Below are 20,691 nucleotides of genomic sequence, written 5' to 3' on the forward strand. Positions count from 1 at the left end.
TAACGAAGGTGATGTAAACGGACACCACGTGACACCACTTTGTGGAATAGCATGGACATAATGATAACATTACATCATTACCTGTGACATAATACTAGGATAAATCCAAAATCTCAGGTGTGGTTTTCTGAAGGTTTAAATAATCCGAAACTTTGAAATACACCAGTAGATACATGTTCTACACCATGCTGTTTAATAAAATAAATGTATTTTAATAGGCTTGTGATTGTAAAATTAAAGTAAAAAAATGACTGTGATTTCAATTGGCAGGTTTTTTTATGGTAGCGTTTAAACTATACCCACAAGAAAATACTTTTGTAACTAATCCAAGCAGTTATTGTTTTAGAACACCAGATTTAACTCCACAGGCCTTGTTTACAGAACTGTTTGTTGTGTATAGTTTGTTGTCTTTCCCCCACACATCCGATATACTGGTAGGAACCTCCTGGTTCCACCAGCCCACACGGAATTATTGTGTCCGTCCGTCCGTCGTGCAGGGAAGGGCTGGGTGGGGAGAGGAGGGGCTGGGTGGGGAGGGGCTGGTCACCCCGTGGTGCCCTTATAAAACTCAACGTTTAACCTACTCACGCCGGCTTGTGCCCGCCCTCACAGTCGGCCATATTTGCGGAATACACCACGCCGCCGTGGATCCTGGCCATTGACCGAGCAACCCAACGTTCCTACCAGCTCCCTCCGCAGGAATGTGTTACCGGTTGGCTACGTACGGTGCAAAAGATATTCAACATACATTGTATATGTAATTAGCTGAAGATCACAGCAAGTAATCTATGCTGTAGCAGAGGCAAAATTAATCCGATACAATTTTTTGGTGAAAGTAGAGGGAAGGCGGTAATTAACGTAGACAAGAGTGACATTTAATTACTGCACCCAATCCAGGCTTGCAAGCATCTCACCACAAGCAACTAGCAACATACCATCCATTACGATCAAAAGCACGGGTGGTATGGTGTGGGAGGGTGTTGCCTATTAAAAAGGAAATAAAAACCAGTCATGATTCATTAAGTGGCTCATCCAGTTTCTTCACAACTTAAAGAATTTAAAACAGCACCATGTGCAGTATCCCAAACCAGGGCAACTTGTTAATTATTACTGTCACATTCTCCAGATGTTTATGAAAGAAACCTGCCACATGCCATCACTCTGACTTCATTAGCAAATAGGAATAGTTCAGGCATGTAAAATATTCCCAATGGGGAATTTTTTTTTTTAAATGTACAAATAGGCGAACAGAAATTCTATAATGCCATACAAATTATCTGAGAATATAATTCCGAAAATGTAAAAAAATTACAAGCACGAGTTTGTTCAGGAAACACTTGCAATTCTGTTGACTCACAATTGATGTAATAATTGGCCCAGGGATGAATTACAATTTGAAGACATTTGTAATCCATCGCTGATGTGACGTTTCACACATTTGTTTATCATCACATTCAAATACGTGTATAGTCGTGATGTGTGTGGAATCGTGAGAAAAAAAAACTGACAATGAGAAAATGCATTCACTGATATTTGTTTTAATTCATCCAGTAAAGACATGTAGCTTCTATTGGTCAAACAGTAAGCTGCCAGTATACAGCAGTTCAAGGTAGCCAAACCAAGGGTTGTACCAATACTGACTGAAATGGTGAGCATTATCGACGATGATCTTTCACTTCATCAAACTAATTATAATTACATAGACTGTATATACCTTTCAGTCATATAATTAAAACAATGCAACGTTCCAAACAGCTTTCACAGATTCATGTATGGTCGAAGATGATTGTGGGTTTTGATTAAAAGGCAGAAACAACTGCGGGAAGTATGTTCATTACATTAATGACACGGGCACATAACATTTTGGAACAGAATAAGGAAGTTGCAATCGGTCATCAATTACAAAACTATTAAAATACTATTCATGTCACTCTCCCGTGCCAAAAAGAGCCCTGTTGATTTCTTTGTCACAGCTGAAATGTACCACATCCTACCTTAAAAGCATTTGGCATACGAAGAAATTCCCCACAGCCTGAGCAGTCTACCCCCCCCCTCCAACTGACATCACAAGAAAGTAGAAGCAGAACTATCACTAGTAAATGGAGGCTTGAAATGGCACTAAGCAATAAACTGTAGGCAGCTTACAGTATTTGCAGGTTGATAAGATAGTATGAGAAATGGCTACATGCGACTTTTTTTTTTCAGGTGAGTTTTTTTCTCATTTCCCCCATGAGTCTGCTTGGCTCTGTCTAGCGTTTATAGCCAAACTCCACGGCGTCGTCTGCAGTGAAATCGCCATAGCGCCAAATGTTCAGCTGAAAGAAAACAAAAACACATGCAATAATCAAAAGAGCCTCATTTCTTGCTCATGCCACCGACGTCGGAAGGGCCCTCTACTAACTACAGGCAGCTTCCTGGAAAAGGTGACAGTATACAAAACACTTCCCACCACCACCACCACATACGACCTACTACTGATCGACTAACTGTGCTATGGCCATTTATACAGAAGGGTGGACAGAGGCGGATGTAAGAAAAGTGGACATTGATTTGACTGCCGTGTCAGATCAAACTGGAGAACCTCTCGATTGGAAGTCCAGTGTGCTAAGCATTAAGCCGTGGCAGCAGCCCATATACAGTTAAACTAATTCTAATAGATATGAAAACGACATCATACAGGCCAGTTGATCAGAAATTAAATATAAATATATTTTTTTAAAGATAAAAGTGAAATATTGAAATTAACAAATAAATGTTACCACATGTGACCAAGCACATTTACAGCAATATATTATTTTATAGTGGTAGTAATGCCACTCCTCCGATTAACACGGTTGGCTATGTGCAGTGCGAAAAAAGTTAAAAATCCATAAAAACAAACATTTTCACAAAAATGTTGTAAATTTGGAGCTTTGTGACTGAGAACCACATACACGGCATGTTTAGTTAGAGTTCAAAGAACTATCAAAATATCTGAACTAAACAATAATACATCTGAAAAGTCAAATGAAAACTTACCCTGCTTCCTTTAGCAGACTCTTGTGCCTTGAAATACTCAGAGACCTGAATAAAATAAAATAAAACAAAAGTTCTAACTAGGTCATGGGTAACACCAACAGTTAGAGAAATCAAAATACAATTATTTTGTGGTAAGAAATATTTATTATTTTCTGTGCATTATTGAAGCATTGTGATGATTTTATATTTTTTTGTTATCCTGCAAACCATTTCACTTATTACTGCCACTGTGTTTTCACAAGTGCAAATTGCACACTGAGTAGACGCTTCAATAACTCAACAATAAAATAATGTTTTTGAAGTTTGAGGATTATTTTAGATTCTTATGAAATTAAATGATTATTTAGTTATTCATAAATAGTGGTTTAAAACTATTTCAATGTGCACTCACATTTATCTCATTACAAGCAGCCAGTTTGCAAATGTAGAGCGTGAATGTGGTGATTGTTGTTACTCGTGGTAAATAAAATACACGCCTCAAGCGGCATTCCTTTTGGAAGCTTGGCATTGTTCACAATTTCACATGCTTATTTAAGATTCACATTAGAGAACAAATTTAGTCAAGATCATGTTTTAAGCTTGGCTGTAAGGAAGCCGAGTGTGTTAACCTAATATTGACAAGTGCTTACCGTAATTAAATTAAAATGTTGTGTCCATGGTGCAATGTGAAATGAGAACTCAAGTAAACAAACCCTGAGAAACCGGTTTAGTTACAAGCTGGTTGGAATCTAGATTCTCAACAGAAATCTCATCAGGGGTGCTAGCTTGGTGGTCTGAGCTCAAACTACCAATATGTTTTAAAGTAAAAATTGAATGTGTGTGTGTATATAGCGCGGTTGGCTATGTATGGTGTGAAAGAAGTTCAACATCGAATGCATTTAATCACAGTCCTCAAATATTTTTCAGGTTTCCCGACTCCACACCACGAACAACTTCGGGCTGATGTTGAAATACGTTTTCAGCACACTCCAAGAGATTACTTGCTTTCAGTATGGGTTAATAAAACATTTACACGTGCATGGGAAGGCATTAATATGTTGTGAAGGTAAAATATAAATAGGCAAATATAAATATATCAATAGACAAATACAGGGTGCTTCAAAAATGTTTTAACACTTCTGAAAATTTTCTAAAATACTACGAGAAATGTGCCCCCGGACTCTGGAGACCACCTGGAGAAGACTCCAGGCACGTGTTGACAATGATGGCGAACAAGTGGAGACTCTTTGACTTTTTGAAGCTATTAACATACATTTGTTATCATGTTACAGTGTTTTATCTGTTCTTTTTCCACTAAAAACGATAGTCTCATATAAGTGTTAACATTTTTTTGAAGCACCCTGTATAAAACCATTTCAGTAAAATAGTTCCCAAAATTAGTTTTTTTTGGAGCCAAAGTGACCTGGGCAGAGGTTTGAAGATCCGACAAAACTCATAAAACGCATGCACCTAAGAAAAACACAAATTCCAATTGCACAAGTCTGTCTTTTTGTTCTCTACAAACATACTGGACAATTCACATTTTTTTCAGATTGTTCTCACTACAACTGTCATGTAATAATATTATATTGAATATCATATTATTAAGAGTTACTTAATATGTAACTGCTAACAGCTGTTTTACATATTCAAGTAATTTTCATACTTGAATTCGAATCTGCAGTATCTATTTTGGAGATAATGGAGGAAATTTGGTCAATTATTAGATTAATGACGTTAACCAATACAATTTTAAAACTGCTGGCGGTCTTAAGCAGTTTACAACGTAGGCTTTCGTGACCAATATCATCGATAATACAGGTTTTTTTAGGTTAGATTGCGTAAATATAAATGTGTCGTTAAACCCGCCACTATCCAACACAGCCAATTCGTAAGGTTTGTCACTTCATTTTTTACTAGTACAGCACACCAGTGTGTTTGAGATTTCTTTTTCACCCATTGCTTATCAAGCCATGACTAGCACTGACACACATACCAACTTGATTATATAAATTAATTCGCAGAACAATTTCCCGTGCTATTTAAAACAACAGCAACCTGCAAAAGATAGACTGCTGTAGATTATTATATTATTAGGTCTTTCGGTAAAGTCATGTAGATAGGTTCAAGGAAAATAACAAAAAATAACCTATCTACGTGACTTTACCGAAAGACCCAAGAATATGAATTGCTGCAGTCACGAAAGCTTTAAGTCAAGATTTGCTGTGGATTGCATACAAAGAAAGCAATTTGGTCATAAGCATGCATTATTATGGAACAGAAAACCTGGTTTTGCTCTATGAACATTTTCCATGTCCACTGAATTTTGCTCTTGCATTATAGCATACTAAAACTCAAGGTAGCCCCAAATTATTTTCATGAACCCGCATTAAGCGCCATTTAATAATGGAAGCAAGCCAAGTCATCCCCATTCTGAAACCTGGAAAGCCGCAAGCCTTGCTCTCCAGCTACAGGTCAATATCCCTCGGAGTGTCCTCCACCTCCAAGCTAATGGAACGTGCCAAACTTTCCAGACTTTCCCCGACTCTCGACCACCAACTGCCTCGCCAATAAGCCGTGATGTCGAACTGGCCGTAGCTGCTGCTGCAAACAGACCGTTACCGTCACCATCCTCACAGAAGCTGATTTCCAGCCTCAACAGAAAACTAGCACAGCAATGATTGACCTCTTTTGCTTGGCATCGTGGCCTACTGCCGCTGTTGACCAAAGTCATCAAATACACAATCAACCGTACCTTCAGGGTATACCTTCGCTGGAAACACAGCCACAAGAAAATTATCAACAATGGCCTCCCTCCTCAAGGTTTGGTACTAGTGCCGTCACTATTTAATATACACGGGACCTGCCATTTACATCATTTCGCAAGTTCATATGTGCAGATTACATCACCCTTGCTGCACGTGGCACATACCTTGAGGACATTGCCAATTCTCTAAAATCTGATCTAACTTTATTGGAGGCATATTATTGTCACTGGAGACTCTGACCAAATCCTTCTAAAACGATCACAAGGGCTCCCCATCTCAACAGTCATGCAGCAGATGCCACCATTGATGTGTCCTTCTGTGGTAGCCTAGTATGCTGTGACCCCCACTCCAGGATATCGAGGCGTTATCATGGATAGAAGCCTGACCTTCAAGCCCCACATGAAACAGATCTGCGAAAAACCCAAATCAGGAATTCCCCTGCTTCAGAAACTTGCAGGAATGACCTGTGGCCCCTCGGCTGATGTGCTGCGAACTGCCGCCCTCTCACTGATCCACTCAGCAGCAGAGTATTATGCCCCAGCCTGCTGCAGGAGCTCGTACACAAAACTGCTACATACACAATTAAATAACGTAACGCACATGATAAGCGGAACACTGAAACCGATACAAATCCCCTGGTCCCCTTTATGCCAAACCACCTACCCATAAACCAAGACTTCAACAATGTACCTCATTGCCGATTCAAGTCACAATCCCATTTCTGGGCCCATGCTGTTACTATCCGAGAATCTCATCCAGTTCCAGACGAGCGCTGGCGAACAGAGGGGAACAACGTGGACATCCAGAATATACAACTCGTATGAGACCCAAGCATCGCACCTCTCCTGGCTTTGACATTCCTCTAAGACACTGGTATAACCAGGGGCCATCCATTTAGTACGTACGCAAAAATCTGTTAAAACTTGACCCCTCCCCCCCTCCCTGTACGCACGTGTACTTTTTACTCCCCCCCCCCCCCCACCTGCGTGGGTACGCTTGACGCACCCCCCCGAATCCTATAGAACAGCCGATATTTAATCCACGCAGAAACGATCAATGATTAATAATACTAACATGTTGAAGCAAACAGATAGTCCACCGCCGGACTATCTAACTCATTTAAAGGCGAATGTAGACAAATTATTATCGAGGCTTCACCCCCCCCCACCCACCGTTTCCTATGCGTACATTGTCAGTAGACCCCCCATACGCAAGCGTACGCATTTGGGTTAACTCCCCCACCTCCCCCCTCCATGCGTACGTACTAAATGGATGGCTCCCCATGAACAGCATCAGACCTTCAGCGGGCCGATGCGCACATCTCCTTCATGAATGGCAAATGAAGACAAGCCACAGTAGTGCGATCGTGGTCACGCAACTCAAACTATGGACCGTATAAGTAAACCACTGTCGTCTGCCCTCCTTCAACGGAGGAATATAAAAACTGCACGAAATCTCACCTGAAGCCCTCTCGTGGCTAGCAGACTATCGTCATTGGCATTTAGCTCCTGAGCATATTGCAGCACGCACGGCAAGAATAGAAGTATGATTAAGGGGAGATCTGTATTACATTTTATACTGCTCTTGGCATTGCCTCTTTGGGCCTGAGGGTTTTGCTCTCACTGTTTAATGATGCCCCTACCACTGCATGAAGATCGATAAATTGCACAGCTGTTAGGTGTTTCATAACCATCACTTATAAAGGTGGCAGAGCAGTCTTAGACAGAATGTCTTTATTTATTTATCGCAGCACACTAACCGATTAGCATGGTTGGCTACGTAAGGCTGATTTGGCTGTCACGTTTCAAACGGCCAGCAATATAAGAAACTTATAATAATGCGTAGTGGCACCTGCTTGAACTCTACTGCAAAGTATACTGCCATGGGAACACACTATAGGCCCCTGATCTAGGCCAGAGGGCGGGTGAAGACTCTTAATAGGCTCCTTGCCATTTACAGGTCAAAGGACTATTCATAGGCCATGCCTACACATCTTGGCAAGCTCCAAACACTACCACCATTATTGCCCCTCGATATTTTTAGAATCTATTGAAAATGCGTAATAGTCTATTATATACTCCAACCAGACGTAAAAAAAAATCACGTTGATAAGAAGGGATGAGGGAAAATGCATTCACAATTTAACCATTAACATGAATATGCTTCGCTTTCTTTATATTTCCTGAAATGTTTATGTATGATCATGGTTGATGATGATGCTGTTTATGTATGTTTTATACATTCTTATGTAGAGCTAAAATTTAAGACTCCAATGGAAACTGATTAATGTGCAATTTTATTGGGGGACTGTGTGTTGTCTTGGTGAGGTCTGGGACTGTTTTTTGCTTGTTTTGCTGCTTTGCCCCAAGCCTTCATTGAGCTGAAAAGTCGGCAGGCATTTATGTACTTATGCAGGTTATATCATACACTTTATATCTAACAAAACAATGTTTATGTTGTTATTTTAATTAGCTACTTTTGCTTACCTTTGCTCTATTTTCCACTCTATCGTTTATTGTATTGTATGTTGTAGCGTGCTGAGCCGCCTCTATTGGACATCTGTGAAAAAGAGCTCAATAGCTCATCGGATTCCTCCAAGATTCCGATTACCAAAGAAAACGATAACCCTGCATTTTAATGATAGTATTGCTTTACTACTTTACGATTTACTCAGCGTTACACAAATTGAGAAGTGCAATGCGAAAATGAAAATAACGCGCTGGATCTCAGGCCAGAATCTAAAATGGCTGGCCCACGTACAAACTAAAAATGTAGCACACAAAGAAACATTTCCCAACACTTTATCAGACGTCTAAAATTAAGTCTTGGCTAAGTTTAAACAAAAGCGTCGGTATCTTCGAGCCCTCTGTGGATGCACACAATAATCAAGTCTAGTCCTACAGGGTTGGTTTGTGCACCCAAACAGCTCATCAACCAGCATGTGCCCGCGAAAGATGGGCATACAACCCGCTGGTAGAGGAAATTGAATCTGGCGGAGGGACTGTACATCACTCCCACTCAGCTTCGCAGCTGAACAAGAGCCGTCCCTGCATGCAGTCTCAGCCTCCCCCATCTTTGGGCTCCACGGATATACGATTAGTCAGCAACAGGATTGGTGATCTTTTTAGTGGCTCGTGTTAAATGTCACTGCCAGATGGCATCGTGGCTAAATGAGTTATCTCTTAAATTGATTGAATGTTTTCCACGTGTCGGTGTGGTACTTTGATAAATGAAGGCGTCGCAATGCAAATGACGACACCGACGAGCCGTTGAGCCTCGTCGCGCGAGCGTCTAGATTGGTGTCTCACGTTCCGTGGCGTTAATGCGTGCAAGGTGAGACGACGAATACCGCAGCTTTGCCAACGAAACTTGTAACGTTCAAATAAACCTTAATAAATAATAACCAACAACATGTGCGCTTGTTTTGTATATTTGGCAAAAACTAAAAACTAAGCCAAATGGCTCTAACTAAATTCGTATCATTGGTTTGGGAAAGCATCAAACTTCACGTGATTATTATAAAATAAATAATGTATTGACATCAACTCACTTTGCCAGCAGCATTATTTTGTTGCTATATGTCAGTATTTCAATATAATTGACTTGTAATCCCCTTAACGCACCAATTTTAAATGTGATCAATAAAATGATATATTCTGAAAAAAAATCGGCCAAAATAAATGTTCACTCTACAGTAAGAGAAAATGTAAGTTGCATTTACAATACCTAACTAAATCATTGCGAAGAGTTCTGCCGTTATTACTGAATCACACTGTGTGGCTCCGCGTGTCACTCAAATAAAACCAATTTTTGTACAAAAATCCTCAAACTCGAGACTGCAAATGCCTCACACACAGTCAGACAGGGGTTTTATCATCCACAACAATAAATGTGAAATGTGTAATCATACTCTTGACATTTTTCGTTGGATTTTGGAATTCAATACTGCCTCTTACTAAACAATTCTAAAGGTTTCGCTTGAGATAAAAAAACAGATTCACAGCTTCATTGAAAAAAGGAAGATAGAAATGATACAGTAGCACACAAACAAACCTATCGGTTTCACACGTTTCTTGAGTCAACATCTCAAAAGCAACAAACAAAATGGTACTGTACGGACTTCCACAAATGCTGAGCAAAGTCTCCAAAAAAGCAGTTTTGGCAATCCTCCTGAACTGCACAGCAATTGTCTGAAGCCAATGACTCAAGTTCACCTTCCTGAACGCCTTTTTCAATGGGAGGGAAGGGGAGAGTGACACAGATGCAAAAGCAGGGGATGATCACATGCAAAATGAGACTCACCAGCTTGGCCAGCCGCTTTTCTTTGCGAAGCTCGACAATGACAAGGCCCTCCTTGACCAGGCCCAGACCCACGTCATCCTGCGTGTCGGCGTAAAGCAGTGTGACGTGGTCGCAGGTTGCGCCGCGATACTCCACGTTGAGGAGACACTGGATGTTCTGAACGTCACGAACCAGCGAGTCCACCGTATCCCCCTTGGCATCCTCCTGACATGCATTCAATCCACAGACCCACGCACACGCAACCAAACAATGCACACGCAACCAAACAATGCACACGTTATGGAGTCCCATCGGGGAAACTGCCACTGGCTGCTGCAACATTGTAACATACTTACCATAGGGGGGTATTTATCACATTGCTGACCTTTAAAGCAAGCCAGAGGAGGCATCATAACCTTATAAAATAAACACTGGGTTGCGAGTATAAAAAAGGAGATAGCTATGTAAAGCATGCAAACACACAATCGCTCCACCATTGATCGTGCGCCTTTTTCTACCATCTGTAGCCAAAAGATAAAGGTTTGTGCATCAACATTGCTAAGCTCTGACTGCTTGAAATACACCTATTTCTTTTTTAAACACTAGTCAAAAATATTTATCTTCAATATAGAAATGATGAACAAGGGTTAAATAGTTGTACATTTTATGTTTGTACTCCTATTAACAATTATTTTTAAAACGTGGCACAATAAACGTGGTACATGGAAATGGTACTTGAACTCACCTCTCAAAACAATCTTTTAATGATTATTATTTTAAAGATATCTAATGCGGTGGTTTAGACTACACAAAATAGTCGTTTTGTATTAGTACACAACTAAAAAGGAAAAAATCCTGTTTGAAAAAATAATAAAATACAACAAATAAACCACTACACAAGAATATAGAAAAATGGTTGAGTGTGTATAACAAGAAAGACAAGCTAATCAAAAACAGTTTTCATATGAAAGCTAATGGAATGCTTTGAACATAAAGAGTCAACACCTTTTATCCAAATGAAATAGAATAGACTATTAATATAGTAAACTACAACGTTCATACAAATTAACAATTTCCACAATAACAATTTCTCCAACCCAATGAGCAGATTTGTTTGCATTACACCAAATATTAAAAACACACACACGGCATATTCTACAGCGCAGAATAGATCTACATCGTCAAATATTCTGTTTCGAGCTGGAAATGGTCTATTTCCTATTGAATGACCATTTTTTAAAATTAGCATAAAGATGAATGTACAGTTCATTCAATAAAGGCATTGCTTTTTGACTCTCCATACCAACAACTAGTTATTAAGTAAAGGTCTTGAACGGAGAGCAGTGGCCGTTTTATTAGGTTTTGCAGCAAAGCGCGGGCAAGCCTGTGAATACAAATCAGCTTGCAAGACAGTGGTGTTTATGAATTACTGGGTGCAGAAGACCTGACCCCCCCCCCCCCCCATACAAAGCAATAAAAATGATGTTACATTTTCACCAGTGCTATTAGCTGCCAGGGTGCCACACATGTTCAAAGGAATGGGATATTGAGGCTATCTTAAAAATTGATGATGCGACGGGCTGAACCAGACAATTTAAAAAAAAATTCCCGTACGATGTTCGAGCAAGAGCATCAGTTCCATTGCACACGCTTGTACCACCAACACAGCAATCAAAACTTAATGTGGACTGCTGTACATAATGCTACGGCTATATATAACGTATTTGGTACCTTAAGAATTTTATGGAAAATGTAAAACACTTTCGTCACAGTGAGCACACGTTGCATCCTTTAAAAATAAGGTTGCACAAACGTATTGTTGTTTGTATGCATTTTTCAATTGCAAACATTCTTTTTTTCAACTATGTTTGTACCACATCCAATTAATGCATTTCAGCCATGATTACAAATCCCATGAAACACAAATATATTTTGTTTTTCTTTTGAGGCTCAGTTGAATGACCTTTTTGGACAAGAAAATGACTTTGTACGTGGTTATAGCACACTGCTGTCCTTTCTACACAGTACAGACCCGCAGTAGCAGCGTGAGAATATACAACGTGACGTAAGCTGATATATTGCGCAGATGTTTTTTTTTTATATAAGATGAAACTGGCAAAAAACTATCCTTATTTTATAACCACTGAAAACTATCATAGGTGTGAAGGTACAGAAATGTTGTTACGTAAAACTGTTTATTTTTTTACGATAAAAATACTAAAACAATCATCCACACAGTGCTTGCAGAAATAAGCTACCTAGAGACAAAAGGTAATGTTCATGTAAATGGATGATAATTAACATAGTTAAAAAGGACTATGTTTCAGCAATTATTGGTCTGGAACAGAGACGATCACCCCTCTCTGTTACCTGTGTTACTCTCGCTATGTATCTTGGTAATATCTGTCTGCTAATATGTCTGTCTATAGTTTTCTGGTTAGATTTATGTCGCTATTTCATTATACCTGATGATGATTGCTTGTGTTGCAATCGAAACGTCGTATTCTATTATTTAATTTATTATTTTATCTTTAGACGTGACTTAACCGAAAGAACCAAATAATAATTCCTGCAGTCACGAAAGTTCTAAAATTAAGATGTGAACAAGAGGTTAACAGAAGAATCAAAATAACCAAGACCGCTTTTGAAAAGGTCACAGGAATCTTAACAAGTCAGACACGACACAGTACGGTGAGGATGAAGATATCGAAAGCTTTAGTGTGGAGTGTAGTGGGGATATGCCAGTGAAACATGGACACCGTGAAAAGGATACGATCAAAAGACGAAATGTTTTTGAGATGCGGCATTATAGAAAAATGGACCAAGTACGCTGATGTGACGAGAAGAATAAAAAGCACGTGCTGTAAGAGAATGGCTACTGGCAAAAATCAGAAGTCTGATGAGAAGATGGCTAACGCTGGACAAATGCTGAAGTCACGGCTGGAGTTATGGCGAAGGTAATTATGCCAGGGATAATGGAGGGAAGAGAAGAGCAAAGATCAGTTGGCGGGACAATGCAAGCCGTTAGGATGGCACTCTCCAAGAGAGACTGAAGATCACAAAAGATGGAAAGCATTAACATGGACGTCAACCCTCAGTCATGAACATACTGCTTGATATAGACGTCACATTGTTATCATTACGGTGATATGCTTAAATTTTGATTTAAAGCTTTCGTGACTGCAGGGATTCATCTTCTTGGTTCTTTCTGTAAAGTCACGTAGAATGGAAACAATAAAAATAATAAAATAAAACATAATAAAATAACATAATACTATAACATAATAAAATAAAAAAATTTTTATTATGTTTTATTTTCTTATTTTTATTGTTTCCATTCTACGTGACTTTACCGAAAGAACCAAGAAGGTGATATGCTTCTCCCATTTATTGTAACATCCCACAAGTTGCACTTAAAATAGTCAAAATAATAATTTCTGAATTAAGGGCCTCCTCATCCCGTGTCGGCCATGTTGGTTGTTTGACCATGCTTCGCCATGCTGGTCAGCGTGGGTTGGTTTAGAGGGAACAAGGATTCGTTCAGTTATCACCGACGACTGATGTTAGCCGGTGGCTTGGAATCAAACTCAGTTATCAGGTTTAAAGCTTTCGTGACTGCAGGGATTAATCTTCTTGATGGTATGAATGACTCGTACCGAATTATAACTGTGTGCTTTGTGTCAGTATTAATGGCAAACATAAACAAGCACTTCCTGTTCGAGCAGAGCAAAAGTTGTTCAACAACCGCCTGAAGCTCTCTTTTCACTTAAATTCCCTAAAATGCGTGTGAGGAAGTGCACACCACCACGCCTGGCACTAAAACATACCACTAAAACAAACCATGACCGTGTATTTTGATGGTTGAAAAAAATACCCAATGCAGGTACATGTGTCGGGGTGGTTACGGGAAGGGAAGCGGACAAACACACAGGGGGTCTACACCCACACGCAGGGGTGTCTACATCCACGTCCGCAACGGTTAACCCTGGGGGGCTATGGGTGGCGCTGTGATCCCCCATAGCCCCACCCCTCGGAGGCGATTCGTATAAAAGGCGGGGAGCCGGAGGGCTCGGGGTCCAGTGTGTAAAGCTTAACCAGAGAAGACTGAAGACCGGCAGATAGGCCCTGGAACTCCCCTGACTCGCTGTCCTTCTCAGGACCGAGCAGGGCAAGCCAGTGGCGCGGCCCTGAGAGCTTCAGGACCGATGCTCTTGTAAGAGCCGGTCTGGTTAGCTGGGTGCCGGGATCCGTGCTGGACCAGGGCCGGATCAGATAGCCTCCCCTAGCACTCTTAGCGGAGGACTGGGATTAGAACAGTCAGGGGATAGTGCTAGGGGTGTTCCCATTTAGTACGGGTGAAGGGGCCATACCCCTTCAAGAATTGTGTTACTGCCCTTTGGTTAAATAAATAAGTGTGCCTCCACTACGTCGTCTCCGTCTCACTGAGAACCCACTACACATGTAAAGGTGCAGAAGGACCTCTGCTAGAGGGAGCTCTGGAGAGGCCCCATCAAGAAGTTGGCCTACTCTTCCATGCTGGGGAGACATCTTCGGAGATGGGCAGACTCTTAAGATGATGCCATCACACGTGATCTGCCGATCGACATAACTGCTCAATGCAGAAACCTGTTAAACTAAAAAAGATAGCGTAGAGTATATTGCAACTGACACGAGAACAAAAATGTATTCTAAACACTGTTCTGTAGATTGTCTTGAGATATGGCTGCATCGTAAATGCTATACAAATACAAATTGGATAGTAAAAGTCATTAGGTTGTGTATTGAGTTTCTGCTCAAACACAGCTCTGAACAGACATTGTGTATTTGTAGAAGTCCTTTGGGCAGGACAATTTTCAACCGCCTAAAATAACGACTTTGAGCATATTATGTCTTCTTATCTACACTCTGCTTGAACTCTCTTTCAGTGTCCAACGGCTAGCCTTGTGAATTATATATGAACCATCTCTTTCGTATAATTATTATGCAATGAGTATGCAGATAAATAGCATGTCTGGAATATAACAGCAACCTTTAATCTTTCATTCTTCCAGCTGAAAAGCACATTTAGAGGCATCTCGCATAAAAAAGACCCGTTCTCCCAGAGCCTCTACTAATATTCGGCAAGAATTGTTTTCAGCGTTTAACATTAAAACCCTCTTTTTTGCAGCAGACACTTCATTTGTAACACAGTCGGAAACGGCGAGGAAACCTTTGTGCGCTGTAAATAAAACATGCAGTAGAGCCTACCCATTTGATCATGTATTCAATCACCTGTTGCCACAGCTGCATTAAAGCACGAGAGCTTGTTAGGCTTGGGAACGGTACAATGTACACCCTAATTGCCTACACGGGAGAATCGGAATGCGTCGCCAAACTTTTTCCCGTCATTCACGACCACGATAAATCTTAACTGCTCAAGCACCGGTACAAATCGAATGTTGCACAATGTATAAAAACGTGCAACGACAAGACGTTTGCATCCATATACCCATTGCATTTTTTGTTGTTGCTTAAATCGTACAGTGTCCTTTCGAGAATATGGTTTCTTTAAAAGTTACTCTCAGAATAGAGAGACAAGTCACTCTTTCTTTTAAATCATCCATGTAGGAAAGCTCCTAGGAAAATAAATGAAACATAACAATTGTAATAATTGTTTTTTTACCCTTTTATCTGGCAACAAAACTGACACCTTTTTTTACAAGGAGTCATGTTTACATAGACCACAATACCTGCAGTCATAATGCAAACAAAAAACACAACTCTGATAATGTGCACTGTCCTTGAAGTTGATTGGTCCACACCCGAGACAACTTTCCTTAGAGCCTAGTCTCACATGGGTTGGACCAGATGACGCCAAAAGGCGCATGTACTTACACATTTCCATTTTCATGGATGGAATGGAAATATTTTAACATTTAGCAACAACAAAAAACTTCACAAGAACAAAAGTGGTGTGTTTGGTGGCCATGAGTGCTCGAGAACTCACGTCGTCCGCAACCTGGATCAGGGCGAAAGCGTACTCTTTGGCCTGTGCTGGGAAGGAATGTACGCTGTAGCCCGTCGGAAGGGCTGCGAGTTTCGCGTTGGCCACCGTCTCCCTCTGCAATGGTGAACGATGACCGGCTTGTTTAACAATAACATCAAACTCATAGTAATAGGTTTTTACCCTTTCAACCGGTACAAAAACTGACACCTTTATACAAGGCATCATGTTTGCAATAACCACAACACAAGCAGTCAAAATGCAAACAAAAAGAAACAACTCTGATGATGATAATGATATGCACTGTCCTTGAAGTTGATTGGTCCACACCCGAGACAGCTTGTCTTAGAGCCTAGTCTCCATTGGCGTACGTCATCTGGTCCAACACCAATGGAGACTAGGCTCTAAGAAAAGCTGTCTCGGGTGTGGACCAATCAACTTCAAGGACAGTGCATATCATTATCATCATCAGAGTTGTTTCTTTTTGTTTGCATTTTGACTGCTTGTGTTGTGGTTATTGCAAACATGATGCCTTGTATAAAGGTGTCAGTTTTTGTACCAGTTGAAAGGGTAAAAACCTATTACTATATTTTGCCACTGGTAAAGGAGATGTCTCATAACATCGGACTCCTTTTTTTTGCGACAAAGCAAAAAGGCGAAAACCCGCGTGCGCTCAGGGGCCTATGAGTAACGGCAACCGTAAGCCACACGATGCTCAACGCAACAATACTTCTGTCGGCCTTTTAACTTGCATTACGGAATTACCGCAGCTTGTAACGCTTTCTCTTTGCCTACGATTGCGCCAAACATTTCTCAGCGTCATCTAGCCCCCAAAATGTGCTTGAGCAAACGGGGAAATAAATACATTAATGCATCGGCATTATGTAATACATATAAATAAAGTTGCAGCCCTGCTTTACATTTTGTAGATTACTTTTTAACATGAGAACTCAACATGTATATTTGAAAGATTAATGCACAAAAGTACAGTTGCAGACGGCAGAAATATTTTCAAGCATCGTGAATTGAAACATCGTTGAAAAATGAAGCTGCAAAAGCAAAAATATGAATTATTTAATTTAACCGCATTAGGTTCCATCTTTCCTTTAAAAAAAAAGTAACATTTGCTGAAAAGCTACCAATGCTTATGTGCACTGCTTTTCAATCTGACAAACATCGTGTGCATGTAGCGTGCGTGCGCGCCGCTGGTACTTTGAGATTGATGTGGCCATGACAGCTTTGGACTTACATTGCCGTAGTCAATGTAGAAAACGGACACCTTGGACAAGCCCTCCACTTTCTCAATGCGTGCCCGATACCTGTCAAAACAAACACGCAGCCGATCTGATTTGCCATGCTGGGAGACACACACATAATTGGACAGATATATAGGCAAGAACCTGGCAGCCGAAAACGGTAAACCTTCCCATATATTGCAGACAGCAAAAAAGCTAACATTGCCAATGGCAGACTTGTTCAAAGGAATGTGTGTTGTTTCGCCTTTCTGCACCGTAACATTGAATCAAACTGGAAAGTGACACATTTAGCCGTTATACTCATATGTTATGTTTAAATAGCACCGGATGTGCAGGCTCAAATGCTTTTAGGCGTATCAATACTGTAATTGTATTAGGGAGGAAACATCTGAAATGTGTTTACAACTGCTTTCACCACCGCTTGAATTTTAATACATTGTAAGTGGAATGTAAACATAAATGGTAGCATTTCTCAACTCAAATGAGAATTGAACTAGTAACATATGACTGCATTAGTGGTTTGTAAACAGCAACCGCAGCAAAAACAAACTTCGTATATTGAAGGCCTGGAGAGTCAAATCGTTTTAGGATAATGAAAATACTTGAAAAAAAAAGATAATGAAATTGGGAAGATCGTATATGTATATACCAGTAAGGGTTAATACAGGCACGTGAACTCAAGGGATAAGTACGTGCACATAATTTCAAATACTTCACCGCCCTATTGTAAATGCTTTTTTTTTCCAAGACAAGCCAACAGTTTGGTTTGCTTTATAGGGGCCAAATGAGGGCAGATGCTCCCACATTAATGTTTAATGCCGCGTGACTTGCTTTCAGTCTTTCTGGCGCAGATTGTGTACATGAGGGAAAGGTGATCAGTTTACCATTCTCCGTCGGCGAAGTTGGAAATGCAGTAGTCTCCACGGTGAGGTGTAAAGGACCCTTCCAGGGGTGGGTTGGCTGCGAGCTCGGACCGCATGCTCTCCATCAGCTTTTCCAACTGTGTGCCTGGCACGTCGGATGCAGGCAGATCACATCGCAGATTTAAGCTTTCCGCAGCCTTTCTTAGCATCGGCAATGGTACACTTTAAACGTGGGTTTTTTACGTAGCCAGTAAAATGATCCGTATATGTTCTTGTGAAAGGCCACGTAGTAATTTCATGTCAAATGTCTTGTCATTAACCTGCCACCACCCAGAAATATTGTCCCAATTACAAAGATATGATTTGTGTAAATGTTTTACCATTTACAAATACCATTTGGTTCTTTCGGTAAAGTCACGTAGGTATAAAATGAAATAATACAAATACATTGGTGGCTTAAGATATTTCATGACTGATTTTAACATCAACATACTGCTACACAATATTACAATTCATATTCTAAGAACGTTACTTGTGTCAGACTCATCTGTATGGCTTCGTCACTAGAATATAAATTTTAGATGACATCCGAGTTTCCCTTTTTTTATTATACCCGATCAAGCTACCATTCATTTGCACGAATATATGGCACCATAATCATTATGTATACTCAGCAGTGTTTCGATGACAGCGTTCATTGTAATAAATACTTTAAAAATATGCAACCTATCGCAGTTTATTAAAAAAATATGAGCTGCTGATATTTTCTTGGCTCCAATTATTAAATATGACGCGATTATTTTTTTCTCTTTCTGTGAAATGGAAATATTCCATGAAAATAATCTTCTCTCATCAAGCTGCTAGGTAAGAAAATTCTAAAGTCTAACGGAAGCACAGTTATATCAATGGTAAGTACACTTAAAATAAAATCCGCTTTCAAGTGCACCACTAGATTGTATATCCATTGTGTGGTATCATTTGCGACAACGTAAAGGCATCAAAACGCCACCACAAATTCATGTATGTGTATACATGCTGCAGAGTGGGCACTTAGCCGACTCTGAAAAAGGAAAATAAACTGAGACTTTGTGAATAATCAACTAATTCACAGCTCCTTTTGGCAATTGTCATCTGCTAATAAGTGTAATAAAAAGCAAATTGGAAAATATACCAATGTAAATGGATGATAATGTGGCAATTTAGCTTTCTGATTAATGGCTCTATAAAATACATTTTATTACAGTTGTCAATGACCAGAATCACATACGGCCATTAACGTGTAACCTACACGTATATTTCAACCACAAAGTAGTACAAATCAACAAAATGTGGTATGCAGTGGCCGAGCGTGAATACAGTTCCTGAAGGTGAGTGAATGTATATCTACAGTATTCTTAGGTTTTTTCGGTAAAGTCACGTAGGTAAAACATCAAAATTATCAAAAATAAAATAAAAAATCACGACGTTTCGGAGGCAACACAAGTCTCCGTCATCAGGTGGGACCGTCACAGCCGGATTAACTGCATCACACTTTAAACGTGGGTTTACTTGATGCAGCTAATCCGGCTGTGACGGTCCCACCTGATGACGGAGACTTGTGTTGCCTCCGAAACGTCGTGATTTTTATTTTTATTTTATTTTTGATAATTTTGATGTTTTACCTACGTGACTTTACCGAAAAAACCTAAGAATATGAATCCTTGCAGTCACGAAAGCTTCAAATCTAGAATTATATCTACAGTTTTGCATCCAATGCTAAAGAAAATCAAGACATCCACTGCAAATGAAAATTCGTAGTTTCCTGCTGCTGTGCAATTATCCACAGACACTGAATAGGATTAATTTAGCGTCTGTCTGCAACGAGTGCTAATTTGTGAATAATGGAAGGAATTGCACATTGGCCCAACCCAGAAAATAGTGGGCAGAGATAAAGGGGAGATTTTACTATGCGAAAATTATATCTTGGTACAGAATGTCGAAGCCCGTGTGTGTGACATGTGCCACATGAGAGTTAATTGGCATCAAAATAAAGCTTTGAATTAACGATCACATCTAGGAAAGGTTTCTATTTTCTTAATGTAAACATAGTTAACTTTTGATTATCCAAGGGTGTATAATCCAGGTAGTGCATTAACCATGCTTGCATGAAAACACACGTCTCTTTGAAAGCAGGTTTAATTACGAGTTGGCCCTTATTCTTCAAGGGTTGGCAACTGTGCGCGCAAGTGACCATACACATGATCGCCAGTAAACCGATTACCTTAAAAACATTTTTTAGATCTTCACTACACTTTCTACGGAGGTAAGCAATGTTTTTTTGTGTGGTAATTTACATGTGATTGTATTATCTGTGTTTTTTTTATGCATGCCACTCCCCTTGCTCCCCCTACCTCCCCCCAATTACCCCGAATGATCTATAGTTCACTGTATCTGTATGACAGGACAATAATAATATACTTTTGCTCCAAGATGAACAAATCACAATTAATTCCACATGTATTTCCCTTGTTTGACGTGTCAAACACATCTAATTAAGAAGATGC

General features: G+C 40.0%; 1 protein-coding gene across 1 annotated transcript in view; it reads right to left on the minus strand.

The window, feature by feature from the left end:
• Window positions 1-1,546: 1,546 nt before the first annotated feature.
• The window catches only part of SND1 (staphylococcal nuclease and tudor domain containing 1), a 219,741-nt gene continuing 200,596 nt past the window's right edge, over window positions 1,547-20,691 (minus strand). Inside the window, exons 19-24 of the mRNA XM_078859092.1 lie at window positions 18,170-18,293; window positions 17,279-17,348; window positions 16,033-16,146; window positions 10,068-10,271; window positions 3,019-3,063; window positions 1,547-2,315 (exon numbers count right to left, since the gene is read on the minus strand). Of these exons, the coding sequence (XP_078715218.1) occupies window positions 2,250-2,315; window positions 3,019-3,063; window positions 10,068-10,271; window positions 16,033-16,146; window positions 17,279-17,348; window positions 18,170-18,293 (623 nt within the window). The 3' untranslated portion in view covers window positions 1,547-2,249. The remainder of the gene's footprint in view (window positions 2,316-3,018; window positions 3,064-10,067; window positions 10,272-16,032; window positions 16,147-17,278; window positions 17,349-18,169; window positions 18,294-20,691) is intronic.

The sequence above is a fragment of the Lampetra fluviatilis genome, chromosome 8 (genome assembly GCF_964198595.1).
Source record: "Lampetra fluviatilis chromosome 8, kcLamFluv1.1, whole genome shotgun sequence".
Classification (NCBI taxonomy): domain Eukaryota; kingdom Metazoa; phylum Chordata; class Hyperoartia; order Petromyzontiformes; family Petromyzontidae; genus Lampetra; species Lampetra fluviatilis.